Source organism: Ostrinia nubilalis, chromosome 29 (assembly GCF_963855985.1).
Source record: "Ostrinia nubilalis chromosome 29, ilOstNubi1.1, whole genome shotgun sequence".
Classification (NCBI taxonomy): Eukaryota; Metazoa; Arthropoda; class Insecta; order Lepidoptera; family Crambidae; genus Ostrinia; species Ostrinia nubilalis.
Window position 1 is genome coordinate 6753944 of NC_087116.1, and position 24838 is coordinate 6778781.

At 39.3% G+C, this 24838-nt stretch overlaps 2 protein-coding genes across 2 annotated transcripts in view; both read left to right on the forward strand.

Annotated features, from left to right (window-relative positions):
• LOC135085796 (uncharacterized) overlaps positions 1-2630 on the forward strand; it is a 28488-nt gene extending 25858 nt beyond the window's left edge. The window contains exon 12 of the mRNA XM_063980600.1: positions 669-2630. Within this exon, the coding sequence (XP_063836670.1) occupies positions 669-794 (126 nt within the window). The 3' untranslated portion in view covers positions 795-2630. The remainder of the gene's footprint in view (positions 1-668) is intronic.
• Positions 2631-3883: 1253 nt separating this feature from the next.
• On the forward strand, positions 3884-18096 carry LOC135085622 (DNA-binding protein Ets97D-like). The gene is made up of 13 exons (XM_063980397.1): positions 3884-4182; positions 5076-5171; positions 6093-6214; positions 7116-7263; positions 10192-10360; positions 10854-10979; positions 11606-11679; positions 12928-13016; positions 14109-14244; positions 14684-14788; positions 15060-15161; positions 16220-16373; positions 17973-18096. Exons 1-13 carry the CDS (start codon positions 4050-4052, stop codon positions 18094-18096), a joined length of 1578 nt encoding a protein of 525 aa, XP_063836467.1. The 5' UTR covers positions 3884-4049.
• Positions 18097-24838: the final 6742 nt, after the last annotated feature.

Genomic DNA, 24838 nt, shown 5'->3' on the forward strand with positions numbered 1-24838 from the left:
ATAAACTAGTCATGCAACGAATACTACTTTTACGAATATTAAATCTACTATTCGGTGAATACGAATACGAATATCTCTACATAGTCATGAAATACCCATAAATTGAACTCTTTTTATTACGGTTAGTGTTTTAGTAATTCAAATTTACAAACATTTTTTTCTGTTGTTGTTACTTTCACTCACACACTCACTTTACTTTGTAATTAATCACAAAACAAAATAGGTAATACACAATCGCCCTGCTATTGATTGTCAAATTTCGGAATCGGAAGAGAACTTACTTACTATAGTTACTTTGTTACATAGACCAGAGCCCCGATTACGGTATTTTTTAACGTCAACAATCCAGACACGCTTCTCGATTCTGCGATACGATTGGTCGTTCAACAGCGTACGTCAGCTGTTTTGACCAATCGTATCGCGCAGAATCAGAAACGCGTCTGGATTGTAGACGCTATAAAAGTTACCGTAATCGGGGCTCTGGGTTTTCCCGTCGTGTCGTTGTGGTTATAGTGTTCGGAGACACGCGTGTGTGACAAAATTTCAAAAAAGTAGGTATTCGTGTTCGTAATTATTATTTCACCGAATGCGAATATTCGGTAAATGTCTAAGTACCTCCTATTCGGCGAATACGAATATTATAATAAACATCTTCTTTTTTTGTAAAGGCTACCGCCAGAGTACAGTACGTGGAAGTCCAGCCAGTGCAATCGGGAGCAAGATTTTTCAATCGAAACGACACTCCTTACGCGCAGATCGTTGGTGTTTTGGAGCCCGTTTACAGTAGCAGATAAATACTCAGTGGCGGATACCAGCAGGCTGAGTAGGCTGAAGCCTATGGCGGCAAATTTTAAGGAGCGGCAGATTTAGTTCATAATTATTTTTTACACACACAAAGTACAAGTACGTACAGAACAGTACAATTACGTACAGTACAGTATAAGTACGTACAGTACAGTACAAGTACGTACAGTACAGTACAAGTGCGTACAGTACAGTACAAGTACGTATTTCGGATACGAATATTATCAATGTTCGCCAGCACAGATATGGATTAGAGTAGATACAGCAAGTTGATCGTCAAAGCGTGCCATTCCGATATGTCCAAATGGACATACATGGTCGAGTGATGTTCAGGTAATCCGATTACAACAATCGGTTACGATGATTTTACGAGGACAGTAGTACGAACACGGTAGAAAGAAGAAATTACTAACTGATTGAGAATTGTAATTAACAGCACAAGTAACAAATAATTAATTAGAATAAAGTAGCAGTAGAAGAAGTATAAAGTAGCATTGTTTTTAATACATATCCTGCGATGTACTCTTAAGAGTTAAAACCATGGTCCGTGTATGTGGTGCACTCATACCGATCACAAGGAACCGTACTTACTTTTTATAACAATAAGACACACACTGATCCATGTATTTGTCGCAGTCGGATTGTATAATCCGCCGTTTTACATTACCACTAGGCATTTTACATTACAGCTCTGTTTTGTAATACGGCGGTTCAACGTTTAGGCGGATTGTCATTGCGATACGTTCTTCAATACGGCGGCCCACGTTTAGCCACATCGTACTACTATAGATTGTAGGGTGACCATACTTACAAAATAAAACAATGTAAAATGAAAATAAATTTTAATAAGACAGATTTTAAGAATTATTACCTTCGTTACTGTATACTAAATAATATATTTGGCTTCAGTATTATTTTTTTTTACTTATTTATAAATCACAAGGGATAGCCATCTAAAAAAAGTAACTCAAAACAATTAGACTTTTCTAAACTTTTAAGAATTAATTAGATATTTGGCTTTAGTCTTTTTAGACATTAAAAATGATCAAAGGGAACAGGTAACTCAAAACAATAAAGTTTTAGTCATTTTTTCTGGGTTATTTTTCTTTAAGATAAAATTATCTTCACCGGGCACAGCCATGATTTCATATTTTTACACTAATAATATTGTGTAGGATTCCGCCGAAGACCAGAGTCCATAGCCACTTTGTCCGGCAGCGCCACGGATTTGAAAATAGGAACTAAAAACTGTCAAAGCGGCGGGTAATGACACGCTGTTTTACATTACGGCTAGCCGTATTGAAGAACGTTTGGCGCCGAATACATTCCGGCGGATTTTCATTCAGCCGTATTCAATCCGGCTAAATGTTAATCCGCCGTATTACAAAACAGAGCTGTAATGCAAAATGCCTAGCTGTAATGTAAAACGGCGGATTATACAATCTGACTGCGACATATTCATGCACTTGACCAATTTTTGTCTTGAAACGCTGGTAGGGTAAAAAAAATAATAACGAGATTTGACGATTTGTAAGAATCAATTTATTTAAAAAGGTAAATAAAGATGTTTTTGGTTTTGTATTTAACAAATTATCAGTTTTATCGGAATTAATTAATTGTCGAATCGAGTCACACGATATCTTTCGATGACTTTGCGAATGCAGTACGATGATACGATTATTTTTACGTTGCGGCAATCACTAAAATTCGCTAAAATGACACTAATGACGTTTAAAAAGTGGCACGCTCGGCTTCATACAAATTTTTTCACATGCTGCATCTATCTATATCTGTGTTCGCCAGGCCAGTTTAATAAGATCAACACCCCCCCCCCCCCCCCCCCCCCAAGCCTACGGGCGGCAAATCTGTAAATCCGCCACTGTAAATACTTAGGTTAGGTTTTTAAGCAATCCAGTCACTTTTTATTGTAATAATAATAAAATTAAAACTAAATCAAATATTGTAGTAAGGCCGTTTGTAGACATCCGTTTTTTCACCGGACGACGGACCGTCAAAACACGGATATCCTTTGTTTGCTGTCAATTTTCTCGCCGGAACCTATGTCCGATGCATGTGCACACGTTCATTTTAAACCATACACCACCGCTAAATCCGGCGAAAAAATCGGGCCGATGTCCGGTGAAAAAAACGGATGTTTACAAGCGGCCTAAGGGTACTAGAAAACGGATATAAGTAAACATACTGATTAATTATTAATTTTCATAATTTTATTTTACTAAGTATTTTATGTGTGTTAGTGTGCGCTTAACAAGATTTTTCAAGACTTATACTTTTAACGAATGCGTTTATTTTCTGAAATTAAGTTATAATTTAAGATTTTATAATGCTTTAATTATCTAGTATCTAACCACACTATTTACTGTTACCATGTAATATTTTGTAAATACAAATGTATCTACATACCTAATTAATAGAGTACCTACTTAATAATAAAGTTGTTGTTTACTTTCTTTAATTCATACTAGCAATGCCTACAGAATAATACTGAGGTGAGGAACTCAAAGGGCTGAGTGTGAGTTTTTTTCAAACGCGCTCACTAGTGAGCGCGCCAAAAAATGACATTAAATGTATGACGTACTGTACAGCGCCCCTAGCGGGAAACTTTCAAAAACTAAAATTTTCATACAAATTTTAAACGCGCTCACTAGAAACTCACCACAACTCACACTCAGCCCACAATGTAGTGACGACGTTTGATGTAAACTCACACTAAGCCCTCTGTTTATTAATTTTTACCGTTAATAAAGTATTGAATTATAATGTTATGCGTTGATGTTTTCTTTTCAACAATTTTTTATTCTTTAATTTTCTCTCAGAGGTGATTTCAAAGAGGATGGACAGCATATCCCCACACGCTGGGTGTCAAAACTACTCAAAACAGGGGATGTAGCCCGCGGGGTTATTAATCTATTAAAATTGCACAAGTCTTTATTATCATGTCCGCTTTTCCCTTTTTCAAGCGTAATATCACTAGATATTTTCGGAGTATCAGTTACAGAACACTAGCACATCACTAGCATCATAGACTATAGAGGCGATATGTCAAAAAAAAGGTTGATGGCTTCCGTTTTGGCGCACGCGGAAGTGGAATTGCTTGTTTCCTTTTCCTATATTTTTCAAATTATTCATCATCAAGGGAAAAAGTTTTATAGGGGGTGAATTGTTGTATATTTGTTCGACGCAACACGTATAAAGTTGTGTTTGGTGTTGTTGGCTTTACGAAGATGGAAGTGACGGATTTTAGTGATATATTGAGTGTCAGAACGATAAAAATGGAAAATAGTTTTGATGAAGCAACAGGGGTGGAATCTTCTGATCCGCTGATGGTTCCTCATTTTGTCACGGAAAGTGATTTAGGTAAGTCCTAGCAGCTTTATGAACGTGACGCCACCTTACGTTTCTTGCTCTGGCCTATCAAATAACATTGGGAGTTACTTCCTTGTATAGTTGACCTTCTCACATTGCAATTATTGTTATTGTTTTTCGAATAATTTTTAATGTCTCGAGTCTTCAAATGATGATGATGATGAGATGCTCTGTACCACAGTTCTGTACTAAGATTTTTGATGAGGTTTACAAATAAAAACAATGCCAACCACTGAAATTAAGAAAGATACTGTTGTATTTTTGCTTTTATTTAGGTTTTGTAGAAAAGTAAGTACTATACAACATTGACCATTTTCAGTATATTCACGATTTGTAATAGCTAGTTTGTTCCGGCGTTTCTTCTCAGCACTTGCCATATGTTTGTCTTGAAGCGCTTGTAGGGCCCAAAAGATAAGGAGAAGGAGACATGAAAGTGCCCCATAAGGGCTACCTTTTATTTTTTTTATATTTAATATATTTTGACGTTCATAAGTGCCACTTAGGGTCTAAACTGCATAAATATTTTTGATTTTAGATTTTAGTGGAACCCTGAGATCGCCGGTGTTTGTTGTATGGAGTTTACAAGTGGCACTTATGAACGTCAAAATATAGTAAATATAAAAAAAGAAAAGGTAGCCCTTGTGGGGCACTTTACATGTCTCCTTATCTTTTGGGCCCTACCAGCGCTTCGAGACAAGCATATTTTTGACGACAGATTTTTGACGTTTGTTAAAGTAGGTATAACTCAGCCTTAGCGTAGTGTTCATTAGAAGTATCGATTTTATCCCAAAAAAGTGGTAGAATATAAAACTATACTCAAAAAGATGCTTTTACAGATTAATCACAAAACATAGTTTGCTTAAATATCCATAATGAAATTACAGGTTTAATGCAGTCCGGGGCTGAAATGCTACAGACACCGTTGGCAGTGTTCGACACAGCTGACGATGATGATACCATGCAGAGTAACGAGTCTAGTGGTAAGACATGTTTACGACATCTATTTCTTTTCGGATTGTAAAGAAAAGCAAAAAGAGGTTATAAAATATCAATTTTACAATTGAGTTACTTTATAGGAGGAATGCTAGACAAGTTACAATTATATTAAAAAACATTAAGATTTAGACTCTGCCTTTATCCGAAACTTTTGAATCGGTTTCGGTTACGGATATTTTTTTATTTCGGATATCCGAAAGTTTCGGTTACGGTAGATGATACCATGCAGAGTAACAAGTCTAGCGGTAAGACATGTTTACGACATCTACCTATTTCTTTTCGGATTGTAAAGAAAAGCAAAAAGAGGTTATAAAATATTAATTTTACAATAGGGATGATGACTGGGTAATGAAATCGAAATTCTATTTAGTTCGTCAGACAGATAATAAAAAAAATTCTGACATATTTTTTAATTTTTTTCATAATCGAATTATTATAGTATTAATATAATATGTATTGAGTTGAAATGTCACGTGACGTCACTTTTCAGTAAAAAATCTACTCAAGCGTGCCGTAACGCGCCATTTTAACTCGATGTAGCACTGTTATTATTTGATTATGAAAGAAAATAAAAAATATGAGTAATATTTTCTAATTATGTCTGATGGACAAATAATTGAAATTTTGTCATCTAGCCTATTGAGTATACAAGATACAAGTAACAAATATTAAAAGACATTAAGATTTAGACACCGCCTTTATCCGAAACTTTTGAATCGGTTTCGGTTACGGATATTTTTTTATTTCGGATATCCGAAAGTTTCGGTTATGGTTACGGATCTCCATAACATCAACATCCCTGATTTAGACTCCGCCTTTATCCGAACTTTTGTATCGGTTACGGATATTTTTTATTTCGGATATCCGAAAGTTTCGGTTACCTGATTATTATGTATTATTTACAGAAGAGGTGATAATCCAACTGATGGACATCCGCACACGTCTGTCAAAGCTGAGAGCGATGTTAGAAGCCAGGCTGGGCGCTGACTTGGCCGACTATACGTTCTGGCTGCAGGACGCTAAGATGGTGGGTATAGCGCAACGAGAGTTGAGGACATAACACAAGCAAAACTTTGTGTCTGTATAATATGTTGCAGTCAAAACTCATAATCGGTCAACAAAACCACTTTTGACTGCAATAATTAGTCAAAAGTGGTTTTGCCTGATTTAAAATTTTACTAATCGGTCAAAATTCATACAATGTGTTATGATTAGTGAAAATATACCCATAGATGTGCAATGTAAATTGTTCAAGGAAATATTAATTTACTAGCGGCCGCCCGCGACTTCGTAAGCGTGGATCCCGTTTTACCGCTTTAGGGAATTTAGTCTTAGTGAGCACCTACGTTCTGAAAGGAACCCCCATGCAAAATTTGAGACTCCTAGCACTTGTAGTTTCTGAGATTTCGTGATGAGTGAGTCAGTCAGTGCCCTTTCGCTTTTAAAGCCCGGTCTGTGAGCACGTAGAATTTTGTCCAATGACCCCAAGCTACCCATCCTTAACGCTCGCTCGTAATTATGTTGCTGTCGCGCTCGCACACTCACTGTGGGCGCCCGTCGCACAGTCGCGACAGCAATATAATTACGCGCGAGCGATAAGGATGGGTAGCTTGGGGTCATTGGACAAAACTCTACGTGCTCGCAGACCAGACTATATAATATTGACGCCGTTGACGCGCGCCATTTCCACTCTCAATCTAATTTCGGATAAAATAGATATTTTTTCTTGTACTCTGAGTGAATTTACAAAGGCATCATTATTTTGTTATATGTTATGTGTAGGTTTGTATGTAGGTGGTTACTAGTTGTGTATTTGACGTTGTGTATGTTGATGTGTTTCTTCGCTGTCGCAGTGGGATGTCCTGTGATGACAGTGAAGTGTTGTTGTTGTGAATAAATAAATAAATATTTCTTTCTTTATCCAACAGCTGGAAAACCACAAGACCTTAGTCGAGCAGTGCATTCGAGGCGAAGGAGTTGTACAGGTCAACATTCAGATCAGCGCTGCGGAGAGAAAGATCAATATCCTGGACGTCCTCAAGCCTGACGAGGAGATGACGCGCCCGACGCCCGACTGTGAGTACGCTGGGTGGACCGACGACCTCGTGAAGGTAGCTTGAAGGCGCTGGAAGCAAATGAGGAGATGACGCGCCCGACTGTGTGTACACTAGGTGGACCGACGACCTCCAGAAGGCGGCGGGAAGGCACTGGAACCAGATGAGGAGATGACGCGTCCGAGGTTGACTGTGAGAGTACACTAGATGGACCGACGACCTTATGAAGGTAGCATAAAGGCGCGGATGTAGCTGAAACTAGAGGTGGAGAAGTCGCGACCGCCGGCGGACTGTGACTACTGTGAGTACGCTAGATGGACCGACGACCTTATGAAGGTAGCGGGAAGGCGCTGGAAGCAGCTGAAACCACCATCATCATTACAGCCACAAAGATAGAGTACACTAGGCGGACCGACGACTTCGTGAAGGTAGCGGGAAGGCGCTTGAACCAGATGAGGAGATTACGCGCCGGCGGGTTGACTGGTGAGTACACTAGATGAACCGACGACCTTATGAAGGTAGCATAAAGGCGCAGCTGGATGCAGCTGAAACCAACTCGGAAGGACGCACTACAAGCTAGTGGCAGTAACACTCAACAGATGGCGTTGACATATGATTGACTATGGCACACACCACCGCGCCTACAATCCTGCATCGCGGTGACGAAGTTTTTTACCCTGCTTAGTTTAAATAGAAAGACCGAGGTGGTAACAACGGAAGGAAGAATTAACATGTAAGCTTCCTTAATGTGGTTGAACATCAAATCCCATGACATTCTTCATCTTGTCATAGACTCCCCATAGACGCGGGTCGTCTGATATCTTGACTCTGTGGTCATTCTTGAACTGGGTATCCACCACTTGACCGTGGACTCAGTTTGACCGCTGACCGCCTGTATATAGGGCTCTCGTCTCGCTGGTCGACCAGGGTCCAGTCTTTCTCCAATAGCTGGAGAACCACAGAAATCAGAACAGGAGATGACGCGCCCGAAGCCCGACTGTGTGTACACTAGGTGGACCGACGACCTCGTAAGGGTAGCGGGAAGGCGCTGGAACCAGATGAAGAGATTATGCGCCCGCGGGTCGACTGGTGAGTACACTAGATGGACCGACGACCTTATGAGGGTAGCATAAAGGCGCGGATGTAGCTGAAACTAGAGGTGGAGAAGTCGCGACCGCCGGCGGACTGTGACTACTGTGAGTACGCTAGATGGACCGACGACCTTATGAAGGTAGCGGGAAGGCGCTGGAAGCAGCTGAAACCACCATCATCATTACAGCCACAAAGATAGAGTACACTAGGCGGACCGACGACCTCGTGAAGGTAGCGGGAAGGCGCTGGAACCAGATAAAGAGACGACGCGCCCGCTGGTCGACTGGTGAGTACACTAGGTGGACCGACGACTTCGTGAAGGTAGCTTGAAGGCGCTGGATGATAGCTGAAACCAGAGGAGGAGAAGTCGTGACCGCCGGCGGACTGTGAGTACGCTAGATGGACCGACGACATTATGAAGGTAGCAGGAAGGCGCGCTGGATGCAGCTAAAACCTGATGAATAGATGACGCACCCAACTGTGAATACACTGGGAGGACCGACGACTTCGTGAAGGTAGATTGAAGGCGCTGGATGTAGATGAAACCAGAGGAGCAGATGTCGGCGCCCGACGCCCGACTATGTGAGTACACTAGGTGGACCGACGACCTCTTGAAGGGAGAAAGTAGGAAGGCGCTGGATGCTGCTGAAACCTGATGAAAAGATGACGCGCCCGACGCCCGACTGTGAGTACACTAGGCGGACCGACGACCTCGTGAAGGTAGCGGGAAGGCGCTGGATACAGCTACCAACCGGGCGATGTGGAAATCATTGGGCTATGTTCAGCAGTGGACGTCCTGTGGCTGAAATGGTGATGATGAAACACTTATGCCCTTTTTCACCATCAATCCCTATTTTTTAAGTGACCCCTATGAAAACAAAATTCCTGTTATGTGTTACCATAGGGGTCACTTAAAATTTTGGGATTGATGGTGAAAACGGGCATTAAATGTTTCTTTCTTCTGTCATTTATCGAGGCTAGGCTATCAACATCACCCTACATCCAATAAGGGCGGAGCAGTAAAGAAAAATGTTGCAAAAACGGGTTTAATAATCAAACTATTTTCACGCGTACGAAGTCGCGAGAAAGAATTATTTTTTAGATACGTCAATTAGTTTCCAAGATATTGAATTTTAAATGTGCGGGCGGGCGGCCGGCCCTCGCTCCATGCCCGTGACGTCATAGTACAATACTCGCAGTCTGGTCGACTACGCGGAGCGATAGAAAATTACGTCACACACAGTCACGTGACACGTGATTTTGCACACCCAATGATGTGTTAGCGGCCTGCGTCCAATCAATCAACATGGAAAGCATTGGGGGAGGCCTATGTTCAGCAGTGGACGTCCTGTGGCTGAAATGATGATGATGATGAAAGATGTGTTGTGAACTTTTTGGTAACTATTTGACGCTGACTTTCTTTTTCTATTCCCTCTCGGTCTGCTGCAACTCCTCTGTAGCCAGGATCTACAGCTTGACCGCCAATAACACAACCAGTGAAGCAACTGTGAAACAACCGCCTCTGTGGTCTAGTGGTAAGACCACCTGCTTTAGACACAGAGGTCCCGGGTTCGATTCCCAGTGGGGGCAGATTTTTCTGTTCGGTTTGGTTGGTGGTAGGGCTTGTTCTAAGTCCGCCTGGCTAGCTACCACCATCTTACCTAAGTCTGTCGCCATAACAACTATGTTAACAGCATTGTTGTGTTCTGGCAGTTAGAGGTAAGATAGCCAGTTCCTCCGTGGTTGAGGATTCCGGGTGAAGCTCGCTTCCACCTTCGGGCTGATCGTCACTTACCATCAGGTGAGATACAGGCCAAGAGCTTCCTCGTTGTGGATAAAAAAAAATTACTACTTTCAGACCCAGAAGACGAAGAAGACGACGAAGAATGTCTTCCTCAGACGGAAGACGAAGGTGCCGTGGATATGGAGGCGGTCAGCGGTCAAACTGAGTCCACGGTCAAGTGGGTGGTCGACGCGCAGTTCAAGCACGATCACAGGGTCAAGATACCCGACGACCCGCGGCTGTGGTGAGTCTGTGACAAGTTTTGTTATCAATCAATATCAAAATATCAAATATCAAAAAACTAGTTTTGTTACATCTATGAGAATTATTGGCGTATCTAGGGTCAATTTTCAGGGGGAGCTGGCCCCATTCTAGGGTGGGCCTAGGCCCCAGTCTGGGAATGTAAGGTTTTTTGCCCCCACACGCAGTTCTAAAATGACCATAGAGTTATAGAGTCAAGATACCGGACGACCCGCGTCTATGATGAATTTTGACAAGTGTTGTTACATCTTCAGTAAGCCGTCCTTATGCTGTGACGCCGGGCAGGATAGATCCGATTTATTATGTAACCTATTATTGGTACCGTTTGAAAGAGCTCGTGAAGCACTTCCAGGATCAGTAACCAGTTTTTCGATATCTTGTATAGTTTAGAAATAATCGAGTGAGATCACTTATCCTTTCCACCCTGTATGTATGTAGGTTAGTTTCTGAAAATAAATGAATTCCAATATTCCCAGGTCAGTGCAACACGTGAAGCTGTGGATCCAGTGGGCCGTCCGGCAGTTCAACCTGGCCGGCGTCCGGCTGTCCGACTGGGCGCTGTCCGGCTCGCGACTATGCAGCCTCAGCAACAAGGAGTTTAAGTGAGCAAATAGATGCATATACAGTGCAGCGTGAAGCGTAGATGCATATAGTGAAACGTTGATGCACATTTAGTCGCATATACAGTGCAGCGTGAAGCGTGGATGCAGATGTAGTAGTTGCATATAAAGTGCAGCGTGAAGCGTGGATGCATTAGTGAAGCGTGGATGCAGATGTGGTTGCATATACAGTGCAGCGTGAAGCGTGGATGCAGATGTAGTAGTTGCATATAAAGTGCAGCGTGAAGCGTGGATGCATTAGTGAAGCGTGGATGCAGATGTGGTTGCATATACAGTGCAGCGTGAAGCGTGGATGCATATAGTGAAGCGTGGATGCAGATGTAATCGCATATACAGTGAAGCGTGAATGCATATAGTGAAACGTTGACGCACAATTAGTCGCATATACAGTGAAGCGTGGATGTAGATGTCGCATATACAGTGCAGCGTGAAGAGTGGATGCATACAGTGAAGAATGGATGCAGATTTAGTCGCATATACAGTTAAGCGTAGAAGCAAATGTCACATAATTATACAGTGAAGCGTGAATGAATACAGTGAAGCGTTGATATTGTAAAAGTATGATGTAAGAAAAAATTGTAAAAATATAATTTAATTTTTTGTTGCAGAGAAAAAGTGCCATCTGATCCTGGAGACATATTTTGGACGCACTTCGAATTGCTAAGGAAATGTAAATTTATTGGTGAGCAAAGATTTATTAATCAAACTAGCGGCCGCCCGCGACTTCGTGCGCGTGGATCTCGTTTTACCCCCCCCTTCATCTATCTTACGCGGTTCAGATTTTTTCATACAAATGTTTTTTCCCGCTAACTCCCGTTCCCGTGAGAATTTTGCAATATCCTGTTGTAACTAAACTTTAAGTTTACTAAGGTACCTGCATGCCAAATTTCAAGAGTCTATCTTACGCGGTTTAGATTTTTTCATACAAATGTTTTTTCCCGCTAACTCCCGTTCCCGTGAGAATTTTGCAATATCCTGTTGTAACTAAACTTTAAGTTTACTAAGGTACCTGCATGCCAAATTTCAAGAGTCTATCTTACGCGGTTTAGATTTTTTCATACAAATGTTTTTTCCCGCTAACTCCCGTTCCCGTGGGAATTTTGCAATATCCTGTTGTAACTAAGCTTTAAGTTTACTAAGGTACCTGCATGCCAAATTTCAAGAATCTTACGCGGTTTAGATTTTTTCATACAAATGTTTTTTCCCACTAACTCCCGTTCCCATGGGAATTTTGCAATATCCTGTTGTAACTAAGCTTTAAGTTTACTAAGGTACCTGCATGCCAAATTTCAAGCGTCTAACTTAAGCGGTTTAGATTTTTCGTACAAAAGGATTTTCCCGCTAATTCCCGTTCCCGTGGGAATTCCTAAGTATCCTATAACCTGCCCAGGAGTATGAAGAATAATTGTACCAAGTTTCGTTAAAATCCGTCAGGTGGTTTTTGTTTCTATAAGGAACATACAGACAGACAGACAGACAGACAGACAAAAAATTTACTGATTGCATTTTTGGCATCAGTATCGATCACTAATCACCCCCTGATAGCTATTTTGAAAATATATTTCATGTACAGAATTGACCTCTCTACAGATTTATTATAAGTATAGATAAATTTAAACTCATAAAAACTGTTTCTACATTTTGGGAGTAAGTTTTCTTTATTTGTAATTCATTTTTATTTCTATAGTCTGGTCTGTGAGCACGTAGAATTTTGTCCAATGACCCGAAGCTACCCATCCTTATCGCTCGCGCGTAATTATGTTGCTGTCGCGCTCGCACACTCACTGCGGGCGCCCGTCGCACAGTCGCGACAGCAATATAATTACGCGCGAGCGATAAGGATGGGTAGCTTGGGGTCATTGGACGAAATTTTACGTGCTCGGTGACTGGACTATAGTAGGATTAATAAATAAAACATTATATTTCACAGCTGTCGTCCAAAGTGAAGAAAGCCCGGCGAACAAAGACCCTTTAGAAATAGATAATATGCAGCAGTCAGCCATAAAGAAAAAACCAAAGGTATGAATATTTTTAAACCACTTCAAAAATGGATGAGGTTCTCATCATAATACCACGTCGGCCGTTTGGTGTAGTGGTTCGAAACGGACTAGTATTCCGGAGGTAGCGGGTTCGATTCCCGCACAGTACAAACATTTGTGTGCATGAACATATTTGTTTGTATTGGACTGTGTGTTTTCTGTGTATAATATGTATGTATACAAGGTGTTAGGTAAATGGGTATATGAGCCGACACTAGCCCATGTTAACATGGGCATATAAATGGTATGGTGAAGTCAGAAATTTGATATCATCATTTTATTTTTTTTAATTTTCATACAAATCGGATTTTATAAAAATTATATTGTAATTTTTATAAAATCCGAATTGTATGAAAATTAAAATAATTAAAATGAAGATATCAATTTTCTGACTTCACCATACCATTTATATGCCCGTGTTAACATGGGCTAGTGTCGGCTCATATACCCAATTACCTAACACCCTGTATACAAAAAAAAAGTATTTAAGTATGTTTATATCCGTAGTCTAGTACCCATAGTACAAGCTTTGCTTAGTTTGGGACTAGAAGCGTAGTGTAAAATGTCCAAGGATATTTATTTATTTATTCCTCAAGACACTGATTCAATTAAGCTATAGAGCGCTTACAAGGTGGAATTTTGTAATGCCACCTGGAGTGAAAGTACTCTTAATGCTGTAAATAGAAAATTTTACTCAAAGGAAGCATTCCTTTATTTGTTAAAAGAAAGAGAACTGTGGGCTGTGTGAGTTTTTATCAAACGCGTACACAAGTGAGCTCGTTTAAAAAATTTATGAAAATTTTAGTTTTTGAACGTTTCCCGCTAGGGGCGCTGTACAATCCGTCATACATTAACCGCTTGAGTCCCAGACGGCATTAATTAATGTCATAACAATTGATTATCTATTGTGTCTAGATTCGCGGGCCTTGAAGGATTAAATGTCATTTTTTGACGCGCTCACTAGTGAGCGCGTTTGATATTAAAAACTCACACTCAGCCCTCTGTTTTCTAAGACTTTTTTAAGTTGATAAGTTTATTCGTGTTGTTTAATATTAATCTTATTGTGTACCAGCTAACAGCAACCCGCTCCGTGCCTCCAGCGGAAGACTTACCAGCGCGAGCCGGCAACAACGGCCAAGTGCAACTGTGGCAGTTCCTATTAGAACTGCTCACCAGCGCTGAGCATTATGACGTCATACGCTGGCACGGTAAGATAACTGCCCTGTCTGCTTTGGTGAGTGCCCTATATAGTTCGGTGGATGCCCTGTACAGTTCGGTGGATGCCCTGTATAGTTCGGTGGATGCCCTATATAGTTCGGTGGATGCCCTGTACAGTTCGGTGGATGCCCTGTACAGTTCGGTGGATGCCCTGTATAGTTCGGTAGATGCCCTGTATAGTTCGGTAGATGCCCTGTATAGTTCGGTAGATGCCCTGTATAGTTTGGTGGATGCCCTATATAGTTCGGTGGATGCCCTGTATAGTTCGGTGGATGCCCTGTCTACTATGGTGACTGCCCTGTATGAGTTTAATGACTGCCCTGTACAGTTTGATGACTGCCCTGTACAGTTTGATGACTGCCCTGTATGAGTTCGATGACTGCCCTGTATAAGTAAGCGACAAAACGACTCGCTCTGTGCCTCTAACAGAAGACTTACCAGCGCGAGCCGGCAACAACGGCCAAGTGCAGCTGTGGCAGTTCCTATTAGAACTGCTCACCAGCGCTGAGCATTACGACGTCATACGCTGGCACGGTAAGATAATTGCCCTGTTTCGAAGAGTGCCCTGTATAGTTCGGTAGATGCCCTATATAGTTCGGTGGATGCCCTGTTTAATTCGGTGGATGCCCTGTATAGTTAGACGAGTGCCCTATATGTTTCGACGAGTGCCCTGTGTAGTTAGATTAGTGCCTTGTCTGCTTTGGCGAGTGCCCTGTCTACTATGGTGAGTGCCCTGTATGAGTTTGATGACTGCCCTCTGTATAAGTTAGCGACAAAGCGACCCGCTTAGCGCCTACAACATAAGACTTACCAGCGCGAGCCGGCAACAACGGCCAAGTGCAGCTGTGGCAGTTCCTATTAGAACTGCTCACCAGCGCTGAGCATTACGACGTCATACGCTGGCACGGTAAGATAATTGCCCTGTTTCGAAGAGTGCCCTGTGTAGTTAGATTAGTGCCCTGTATGCAGGTCTTTACTTCGGCGAGTGCCCTGTATATTTCGGTGGTTGCCCTGTATAGTTAGACGAGTGCCCTGTATAAGTTTGATGACTGCCCTGTATAAGTAACGTTATACGCTGGCACGGTAAGTTAGATTAGTGCCCTGTATGTTTCGACGAGTGACCTGTGTAGTTACATTAGTTCCCTATCTGCTTTGGCGAGTGCTCTGTCTACTGTGGTGAGTGCCCTGTATAAGTAACGTTATACGCTGGCTCGGTGAGTTAGATTAGTGCCCTGTATGTAGATCTTTTGTTCGGCGTGTGCCCTGTATATTTCGGTGGTTGCCCTGTATAGTTAGACGAGTGACCTGTGTAGTTAGATTAGTGCCCTGTCTACTATGGTGAGTGCCCTGTATGAGTTTGATGACTGCCCTCTATAAGTAATGTCATACGCTGGGTCGGTGAGTGAGATTAGTGGCCTAAATATTTCGACGAGTGACCTGTATAGTTCGAAGAGTGCCCTGTAATTTTCGCCGAGTGATATGTACATTTCGATGAGTGCCATATTTCGATGAATACCCTGCATATTTCGATAGATGCCCTGTATATTTCTTTGGTGGAATACCCTGTATATTTCGTTAGATGCCCTGAATATTTCGATAAATGTCCTGTATATTTCGACGAATGCCCTGTATATTTCGTCGGACACCCTGTATATTTCGATGGATACCCTGTATATTTCGACGAATACCGTGCATAATAATAATAATAAATACACTTTATTGCACACCAAAGATAAGAACAGAAAGAAAAGGAACACACAAGGTACAACTAGGCGGTCTTATCGCTATGAAGCGATCTCTTCCAGACAACCTATGGTGAGGACAGTTACTTAAAAAAAAATATGAAGGGGAGGCGCATATTTCGATGGATGCCGTGCATATTTCTATGGGTGCCCTGTATATTTCGACGAATGTCCTGTATATTTCTTTGGTGGCCCTGTATATTTAGACATGCTCTGTATACAGGTACGGAAGGCGAGTTCAAGCTGTTAGAGCCTGAACGAGTGGCTCGCCTATGGGGCGCTCGCAAGCACAAACCAGCCATGAACTACGAGAAGCTATCGCGCGCCTTGCGATACTACTACGACGGGGATATGATAGCCAAGGTGCCGGGGAAACGGTGAGTTATTAGTTATACAGGGTGTTGATTTCAATGCCTACAAAATAATTTATTCTATCGCATTAGGTTATTGACCTGTAAAGATAGTTTAAGTTGGTGAAAATAAATAAATCCTCGCTATATTTAAGGAGCTGATTAAGTAACTTATTCTAATCATGAATCAGTAAGACAATTGACTTCGAAAATTAAATATATTTTTTTAAACTTTAGTTAGTCAAAGAGAAATACCTATAATACACTACCTACTTTACGTGGCTGCTTTCAGTAGGCTATCCGCGTAGCTCGATGGTGCCGCAGTGTAAACGCATTGCAGTACTAGCTTTTCGCCCGCGTGGAATTTTGTCTGTCACAGTAAAACTTTATCGCGCGCGTCCCTGTTTCAAAAACCGGGATAAAAACTATCCTATGTCCTTTCCCGGGACTCAAACTATCTCTATGCCAAAGGATGATGGGCACTTTTCTATGGAATCTGGGCGTAAAACCAACAGAAATGTAACTACTATTATTTGTTAGGACTTAATATCAGAAATATATTTTCATATAAATAACTACCAAAAACTCCCGGGTTTGCTTGGAAATTGACATAATGTGTAATAGTAATAGGTGCTTTATTGCACAAACAAAAAATATTATTAATTAATATACTTATCTACTTACATTTTAAATACATTAAGTTATGTATCCATTATTATGTCCAACAGTTCAGGAGTGGGGCCAACAAATGGTATATTTAAACCATGTTCTACATTATAAGCGTAGGACCATACCTAGGTACCATTTAGAGAAATGACGTGAACACAGTCATGTTTCAATGGGATTTCTACCAGTTAAGTTGTAGTGTTGTCGCATAATCGATCACGGACCGATTATTAATCGATATTGCCAAATAACGATTTATCGATTAACAATTCGATTAATCGATTTTATTGATTACCATCATTACTATCATTTGATTGTTAATTCAATTCCTTATTTTCAGCAATATAATCGATTATTGCAATCGAATAATCGATTATGATTTATTCGGTATACATACTTACTAAATCGATAGAATCGATAGTAAGATATGATACAGTACTCTCAATATGATCGATAAAAGCAATCTAATTGACCTAATACTATTTTTATTACCCTAATGTGATGTGAAATACTAAGGAAACTTTGCATATTCAACGACCTCTATCTCCGTATCCCCGCGTATTTCAGGATTGTTGTCATACTATGAAATGATGTACTAATATTAAGCTTTAATTTAGTATACTTTTTGTTTCTGTTGGTTTAACGCCCAATATGCCCATCATCCTTTCATCAAAATCGGTTCAGTGGTTTAGGCGTGAAAGAGAGACAGACAGACGACGACCTGTTTTAAGGTTTGTAGCAGGAAGGCGCTGGATGCAGGCCGCTACCAACCGGGCGATGTGGAAGTCATTGGGAAGGCCTATGTTCAGCAGTGGACGTCCTGTGGCTGAAATGATGATGATGTGTTTATATCCGTTGTCTAGTACCCATAGTACAAGCTTTGCTTAGTTTGGGACCAGAGGCGCTGGGTAAAATGTCCAAGGATATTTTGTTCATGAGTTTTCTTAATTTTAATTTCAGGTTCGTGTACAAATTCGTGTGCGACTTGCGTCAGCTGGTCGGCTACGGCGCGGGCGAGCTCGCGGCGCTCGTGCGAGACCTGGCGCAGCGCGAGATGCTGCTCTCGTGTGGTGTGGACGGCTAGTGTAATAATAATAATAATAATAATAAAAAATAAAAAAATCTTTATTTGGCACGGGACAAAAAATGACAATTACAAGTATAAAAAGGTACACAAAGAAGAAAAAAATAAAAAATAAAAAACAGTAAAATAATCCAGCCAGATCAGTAAAAATCCCGAGCCAAAAAGGCGCCCGCTCAGCGATACTCGGGACATAAGTAAATGTCCCGACGCTGATTTTCAGCGAGTACCCTTGCCTAGGCCTCGGCTGTTGGGACCCAAACCGCGTCCGCCAAACATAAACTAATTATTTTATTAAAACTTTTATATATTCAAGAGCGGATAGGGGATGCTCAACAGCCGAGGCCTAGTGTACACTTACCCTATCATGTTGTTTGTCGACCGTTTGGTGTAGTGGTTCGAAACGGGCTACTATTCCGGAGGTAGCGGGTTCGATTCCCGCACAGTACAAACATTTGTGTGCATGAACATATTTGTTTGTATTGGACTGGGTGTTTTCTATGTATAATAAGTATGTATTTACAAAAAAAAAAGTATTTAAGTATGTTTATATCCGTTGTCTAGTACCCATAGTACAAGCTTTGCTTAGTTTGGGACTAGAAGCGCAGTGTAAAATGTCTAAGGATATTTATTTATATTTATGTGGACGGTAGGTGGACATTTACCCTATCACATGGACGGTAAGTGGACATTTACCCTATCATGTGGACACGTGGACGGTGACTGTACACTTACCCTACCATGTGGACGGTAGGTGGACATTTACCCTACCACATGGACGGTAAGTGGACATTTACCCTACCGTGTGGACATGTGGACGGTGAGTGTACACTTACCCTATTATTTGGACGGTAGGTGCACATTTACCCTATCGTGTGGACACGTGGACGGTGACTGTACACTTACCCTGTCATGTGGACGGTAGGTGGACACACTATCATGTGGAAACGTGAACGGTAGGTGTACATTTACCATATTATGTGGACGGTGAGTGTACACTTACCCTACCACGTGGGCGGTGACTGTGCACTTACCGTACCCTGTGGACGGTAGATGGACACTTACCCTACTGTAGTTCTTGTGGCCACGCGATCGGTGAGTTTACATTTACCCTATTATGTGGACAGGTGGACGATAGGTGTATAACTTACCTGACTGCTGCCCTAATGGCTACGCGGAGCATGCTAGGACACTTACCCGATCTCAGTAAATTGACGACACACTCAGTCACCCATATATTATCTTCTAAAGGCCCACACCCAGCCATTAAAGTTCTACACCTACCCATTAAAGACCCACAACGGTCCATTAGACCCACGACAGTCCATTAGACCCACGACAGTCCATTAGACCCACGACAGTCCATTAGACCCACGACAGTCCATTAGACCCACGACAGTCCATTAGACCCACGACAGTCCATTAGACCCACGACAGTCCATTAGACCCACGACAGTCCATTAAATACCCACAACGGTCCATTAAAGATCCAAACTGGGTGAATTTGGGTCTTTAATGGGCGATTGTGGGTCTTTAAAGACCTACACCCGCTCATTAATCCACAGATCAGCCCCAAATTCACTCGTTCACCAAACCATTACCTTTAACACATTCCTACCTATTACATATTACCAGACCACATACTGAAATATTATACATACGAATTTATAATAATTTATGATATGATGATTTTAAAAATAAAATTGCAATTATATGGGTACACAAATACATTTTGATTTCGTTTTGAGAATATTTTTAGTGATGTATACAGGGTGGAAACGATAAGTGATCTCAATCGATTATTTCTAAACTACACAAGATATCGAAAAACTGGTTACTGATCCTGAAAGTGCTTTACGAGCTCTTTCTAACGGTATCACTAATTGGTTACCGAATTAACTGGATCTATCCGAAAATTCAATGTTTTCAGCCTCCATACTAAATGTATGCCAGCCACAGAATATTAAGTGTTAAGTTTTTTAATTAAATAATAAACACTTAAAATGAACTCGTAAATTGCATTCTTATTTCAAATTATTCATGGAAAACATTGGTTCTAAGCTTTACTTGCTATAATATTATCAAGACATGAGTGCCATGACTGTGGCAGTACTAAATGTATGGAAGTTGGAAACATTGAATTTTCGGATAGATCCAGTTTATTTTGTAACTTATTATTGGTATTGTTGGATAGAGCTCGTAAAGCACTTTCAGGATCAGTAACTAGTTTTTGGATATCTTGTACGGTTTTTGATATTAAGTGGTTTTACTAAATGTATGGAAGCTGGAAACATTGAATTTTCGGTTAGATCCAATTTATTTTGAAAACTATTATTTGTACCGTTGGATAGAGCTAATGAAGCACTTTCAGATTCAGTAACCAGTTTTTTGATATCTTGTATAGTTTAGAAATAATCGAGTGAGATCACTTGTCGTTTCCACCCTGTATGTTACTGTAAAAGCTCGAACTACGGTTAATCTTAAGATTTAAGTGTAAGTCTTAGGATTTACCGACATGAGTTGGTAAATGTAAATAACATACAGTGTGAGTCACGTTAAAGTGTACATATGAAATTAGACCTATTTTTATCGACAAAAAAGAGGTCAAAAAATTTTTGAGATTTTTTTTTAATTTTTTATAGAATTTTTTTTCTTCCAATTACTCATTGTAAAGAAAACGTAATAACTTTTAAACTAAGCGGTATATCCTGATAAAATAAAAACAGTAATAATGCTAAATAACAGGCAATACTAAAAAATACATAAAATACACAAAAAATGCCAACAAATAATAAAAAAATATACTTTTTGAAAAAAAATCTGCTTTTAAATTCGTGTTTTTTTGGTTATTTGATAAATTTCTCCAAAAAATGCCCCTATAATAGGTGGTTTTTATTACTTTGTATTATTCTCTATCGTATTACCTTCGTAAAACCAAAAATCGCATGTCTCTATCCCTATCACAACGTTTGTATAGATCGTTTGAACTAAGCCACTCCGGGCGCGCCATTCAACGCTTTATTAACAACGAAACTGAAAATGACTCTAGATTTGTAATTTTGATAAAGACAAGTTAGATTTCAAATAAAAACAAAAGCTTTCGAAGTTAAATAAGCATTTTAGTTAAAATTAAAATTGTCTCTACCTGTAGAGAAGAATAATGTTGTGGCAGACCTTTGTTCAAACGATCATAGCAAATGTTGTGATAGGGATAGAGACATGCGATTTTTGGTTTTACGAAGGTAATACGATAGAGAATAATACAAAGTAATAAAAACCACCTGTTATAGGGGCATTTTTTGGAGAACTTTATCAAATAACCAAAAATACACGAATTTAAAAGTAGATTTTTTTCAAAAAGTATCATTTTTTTATTATTTGTTGGCATTTTTTGTGTATTATATGTATTTTTTAGTATCACCTGTTATGTAGCATTATTACTGTTTTTATTTTATCAGGATATACTGCTTAGTTTAAAAGTTATTACGTTTTCTTTACAATAAGTAATTGGAAGAAAAAAAATTCTATAAAAAATTAAAAAAAAAATCTCAAAAAATTTTTGACCTCTTTTTTGTCGATAAAAATAGGTCTAGTTTCATCTATTTTCATATGTACACTTTAACGTGACTCACACTGTATAGGCTATAATTTATGGCGATCTGTGTCAAATTAAATTTCACGCGGGTGAAGCCGCCGGCAAAAGCTAGTATTTTATATGACATGATCTTACGTTGCTAAAGAAAAAACAAGGCAGTGACATCATGGTTTGTTTAATTGTATTAAAATGAAAAGTGATGCCGTGATTTCTTTTTAGTTCTTAAATTGTTCGTACATTTAAACAATACAAAAAGGCTGCGCTCGTGTAATGCGTAGATAAGACCGATTGTTACCTGTCAAAAATGCTTGTTTTGTTTTTCGACATTTACCGTGCCATTAATGTAAATCCTAAGATTTACCAACGAAATGGTGGTAAGAGTTCGAATCGCAAACCTTTTGGGACATTTACCATTAGGAATTGGTAGATCTTAGGTTTTACTGGAATATCTTAGGATTTACTGCAATTCGAGCTTTTACAGTAACATATATAAATGTTCTGAAACATTTCTAAATAAATTGGACAAATGATTTCTCTGCATGCACTCTTCTTTTTTGTTTATAAAATTGTATTGATTTTTGTTCTGTAATCGTATAATACGAAATAGGAAACTGGGTCTAGCGCTTAAATCAATCAGTGATTGAGGTAGGGCGGCACGGGAGGGGTGACATTGACATAATATTGTGGCGACGCCACTACAAACTAGTGACCAACAGATGGCGCTGTTACTACTGCACTATGGCACACTCCGCCGCTCATACAAACCTGCATCGCGGTGACGGAGTTTTCTATCCTGCCAAGTATATATAGACAAACCAAGATGGTGTAAATTGGACCTTGGTCCCCGAGCACAACACCCGCTCGGAAGGAAGCACTAACATCTAGCTTCCTTATTGTGGTTGAGCATCATATCCCACAATATTATTATAATAGAGCATACAAATTTGAAAGAAAATCTGAAGTCTCTTACGTACTCTTCTCGTTTGACGTTAAAACACCCTCTCGTACCTCAGGCACTGACTGAGTTAAACCAGAGTAAATACAAATGAGTAGGTCATCTTCATAGAAACGCACCGAGCGCGGTTTGTATGTGAGCGCGCCAATTGAAAAAAAAAAAAAAATACGTATGCGGCGCGCACGCACACACTGACAAAATTTTGCGGGGATTAGCGGGGAGTTGCGCCGCATACGTGTTGGCGCGCTCACATACAAACCGCGCCCGGTGCGTTTCTATGAAGATGACCTACTCATTTGTATTTACTCTGGTTTAACTCAGTCAGTGCCTGTTAAACGCTCGTCCTATAGTTTTGAGATTGTTTTTATCATGTTAAAACTTGAAAAAATAAATAAAAGCCTCGTCAAACAGAAAGCCTAGATGGAAGTGAAATTTAGGTGTCCACGTGGCATTCTTCATAATATTTTTTTACCACCACTTACTTATTTGACAGCTCAATTGATTAGATAGAAGTTTTTATACTGCCTAGATTTTAAACCAAAAGGAATTTGAAAACGGTTGTTGGAGCAATAAATCGCGCATTTTATTTAAAGTAAGATAGTCAGTCATCTTAACTCAAAACTGCCCAAAAGTGAGTTACGATGTTTTTCCTTGCAGGTGTCGACATATTCTGTCTGACGAGGCCTTTATACATTTCTTAAATTAACAAACCCCTGTATAAATGGGGTGGAACCCCTGGAAAAATGTATAAATTACATTGAATAAATTAGTGTAGTATTTGTAAATATTTAGTTTTAATGTATCCTAGAGTAATTTTGCAAACGAAAAAATATTAGAATATTCTTTTTAAAAAATGTACAGATATTTGAGCAAGCAGATTTTTGTTACTGAAGAAAGTAAATAGGAAATAGTAACCAAATTAGTTAATTCTAAAAATCTGCTAGCTTTAAAAGAAAATTGTCATAATATTCTGAACTTTGTTCTATTAGAATAGGGTGGAAATTGGATGAAGGTGCCTATGATTAGTAAAATGTTTTTCAATTATGCATTTTAGTTGTAAGAACACCAACGTGATATTGTTATTTCTTAATTTTGTACAAATAAAGTTTATTATCGTTTAATAATATTGTTTTTTTTATCTACCTCAAATACTACCAAAACATTTTTATTTTTGTCAAAATATTTTTTCCAATTATTTTGGTAAAAAGTGTATGGAGCGCTGAACCGATTTTGATAAAATTTATTATTATTTAATTTCTATAAAATATTTTTTAACATCCTACTTTGAAATCGAGTAAAAAACTATCGATATCCAAAGATCTAACTAAACTCAAATAAAATAAATCTGTTAATGAAACTCTTTCATGTGTAAAAGCATATTTTATTTTAAATCTTAACCAATCTTTACATCGAGTAATTCACAGCTTTGGTCTATAGAGCGCGTTACAAATAAAAATATAATCTGATCTTATAAATATACCTTCGACAATTTCAAGTAAGGAAAATATAACTTAAAAATAATGTCACTTAAAAAATACGAAATTCGTTTTTACAAAAAAAAAATTGCAAAAAAAAAACTTCAAAAAATAAAAAAATAGAAACAATGTTTTTTTGAAGATGTAAGACATAACTTTAAAGCTAGTAGCACACTGTCTCACTAAAATAAAATATTTTTTTTAACGAATTTCCCATTTTTCCAGTAACTTACACAAGAGACTCGTAACAAAATATTGAACGCACTCCTCTTAACAAACATCACCGTCATTGCTTACAAACTAGAAAATATTGTAATGAAATAAAGACGTATTAGAAAACTAGCGTTTGCCCTAATGTGCGTATCTTGTACTCAAGCTTTTTGGGGCAAAAAATGCATATTTTACTTTCATAGAAAATATAAAGCTTGTGTTCACTATGGGAAATAATTTCCCACATTTTTTTACTGATATTTTGCGATGATGATCACAAGGAGAAGCTATCTCGGTAATTTTATTTACTTATAAAGATAATAAAAAATAAAAACATTAATTTCTTCCAATTTTTTGTAATTTTTTTGGAATTTGTTAAAAAATTGACAGGTTTATGAAAAAGGTCACGTTTTACAAATTAAATTGACAAATGACTTGACATATTACCCCTTAGTGACTACAAGCCATAATATCGCTATGGAAACTGCCAAAACTATGCATTTTAGAACC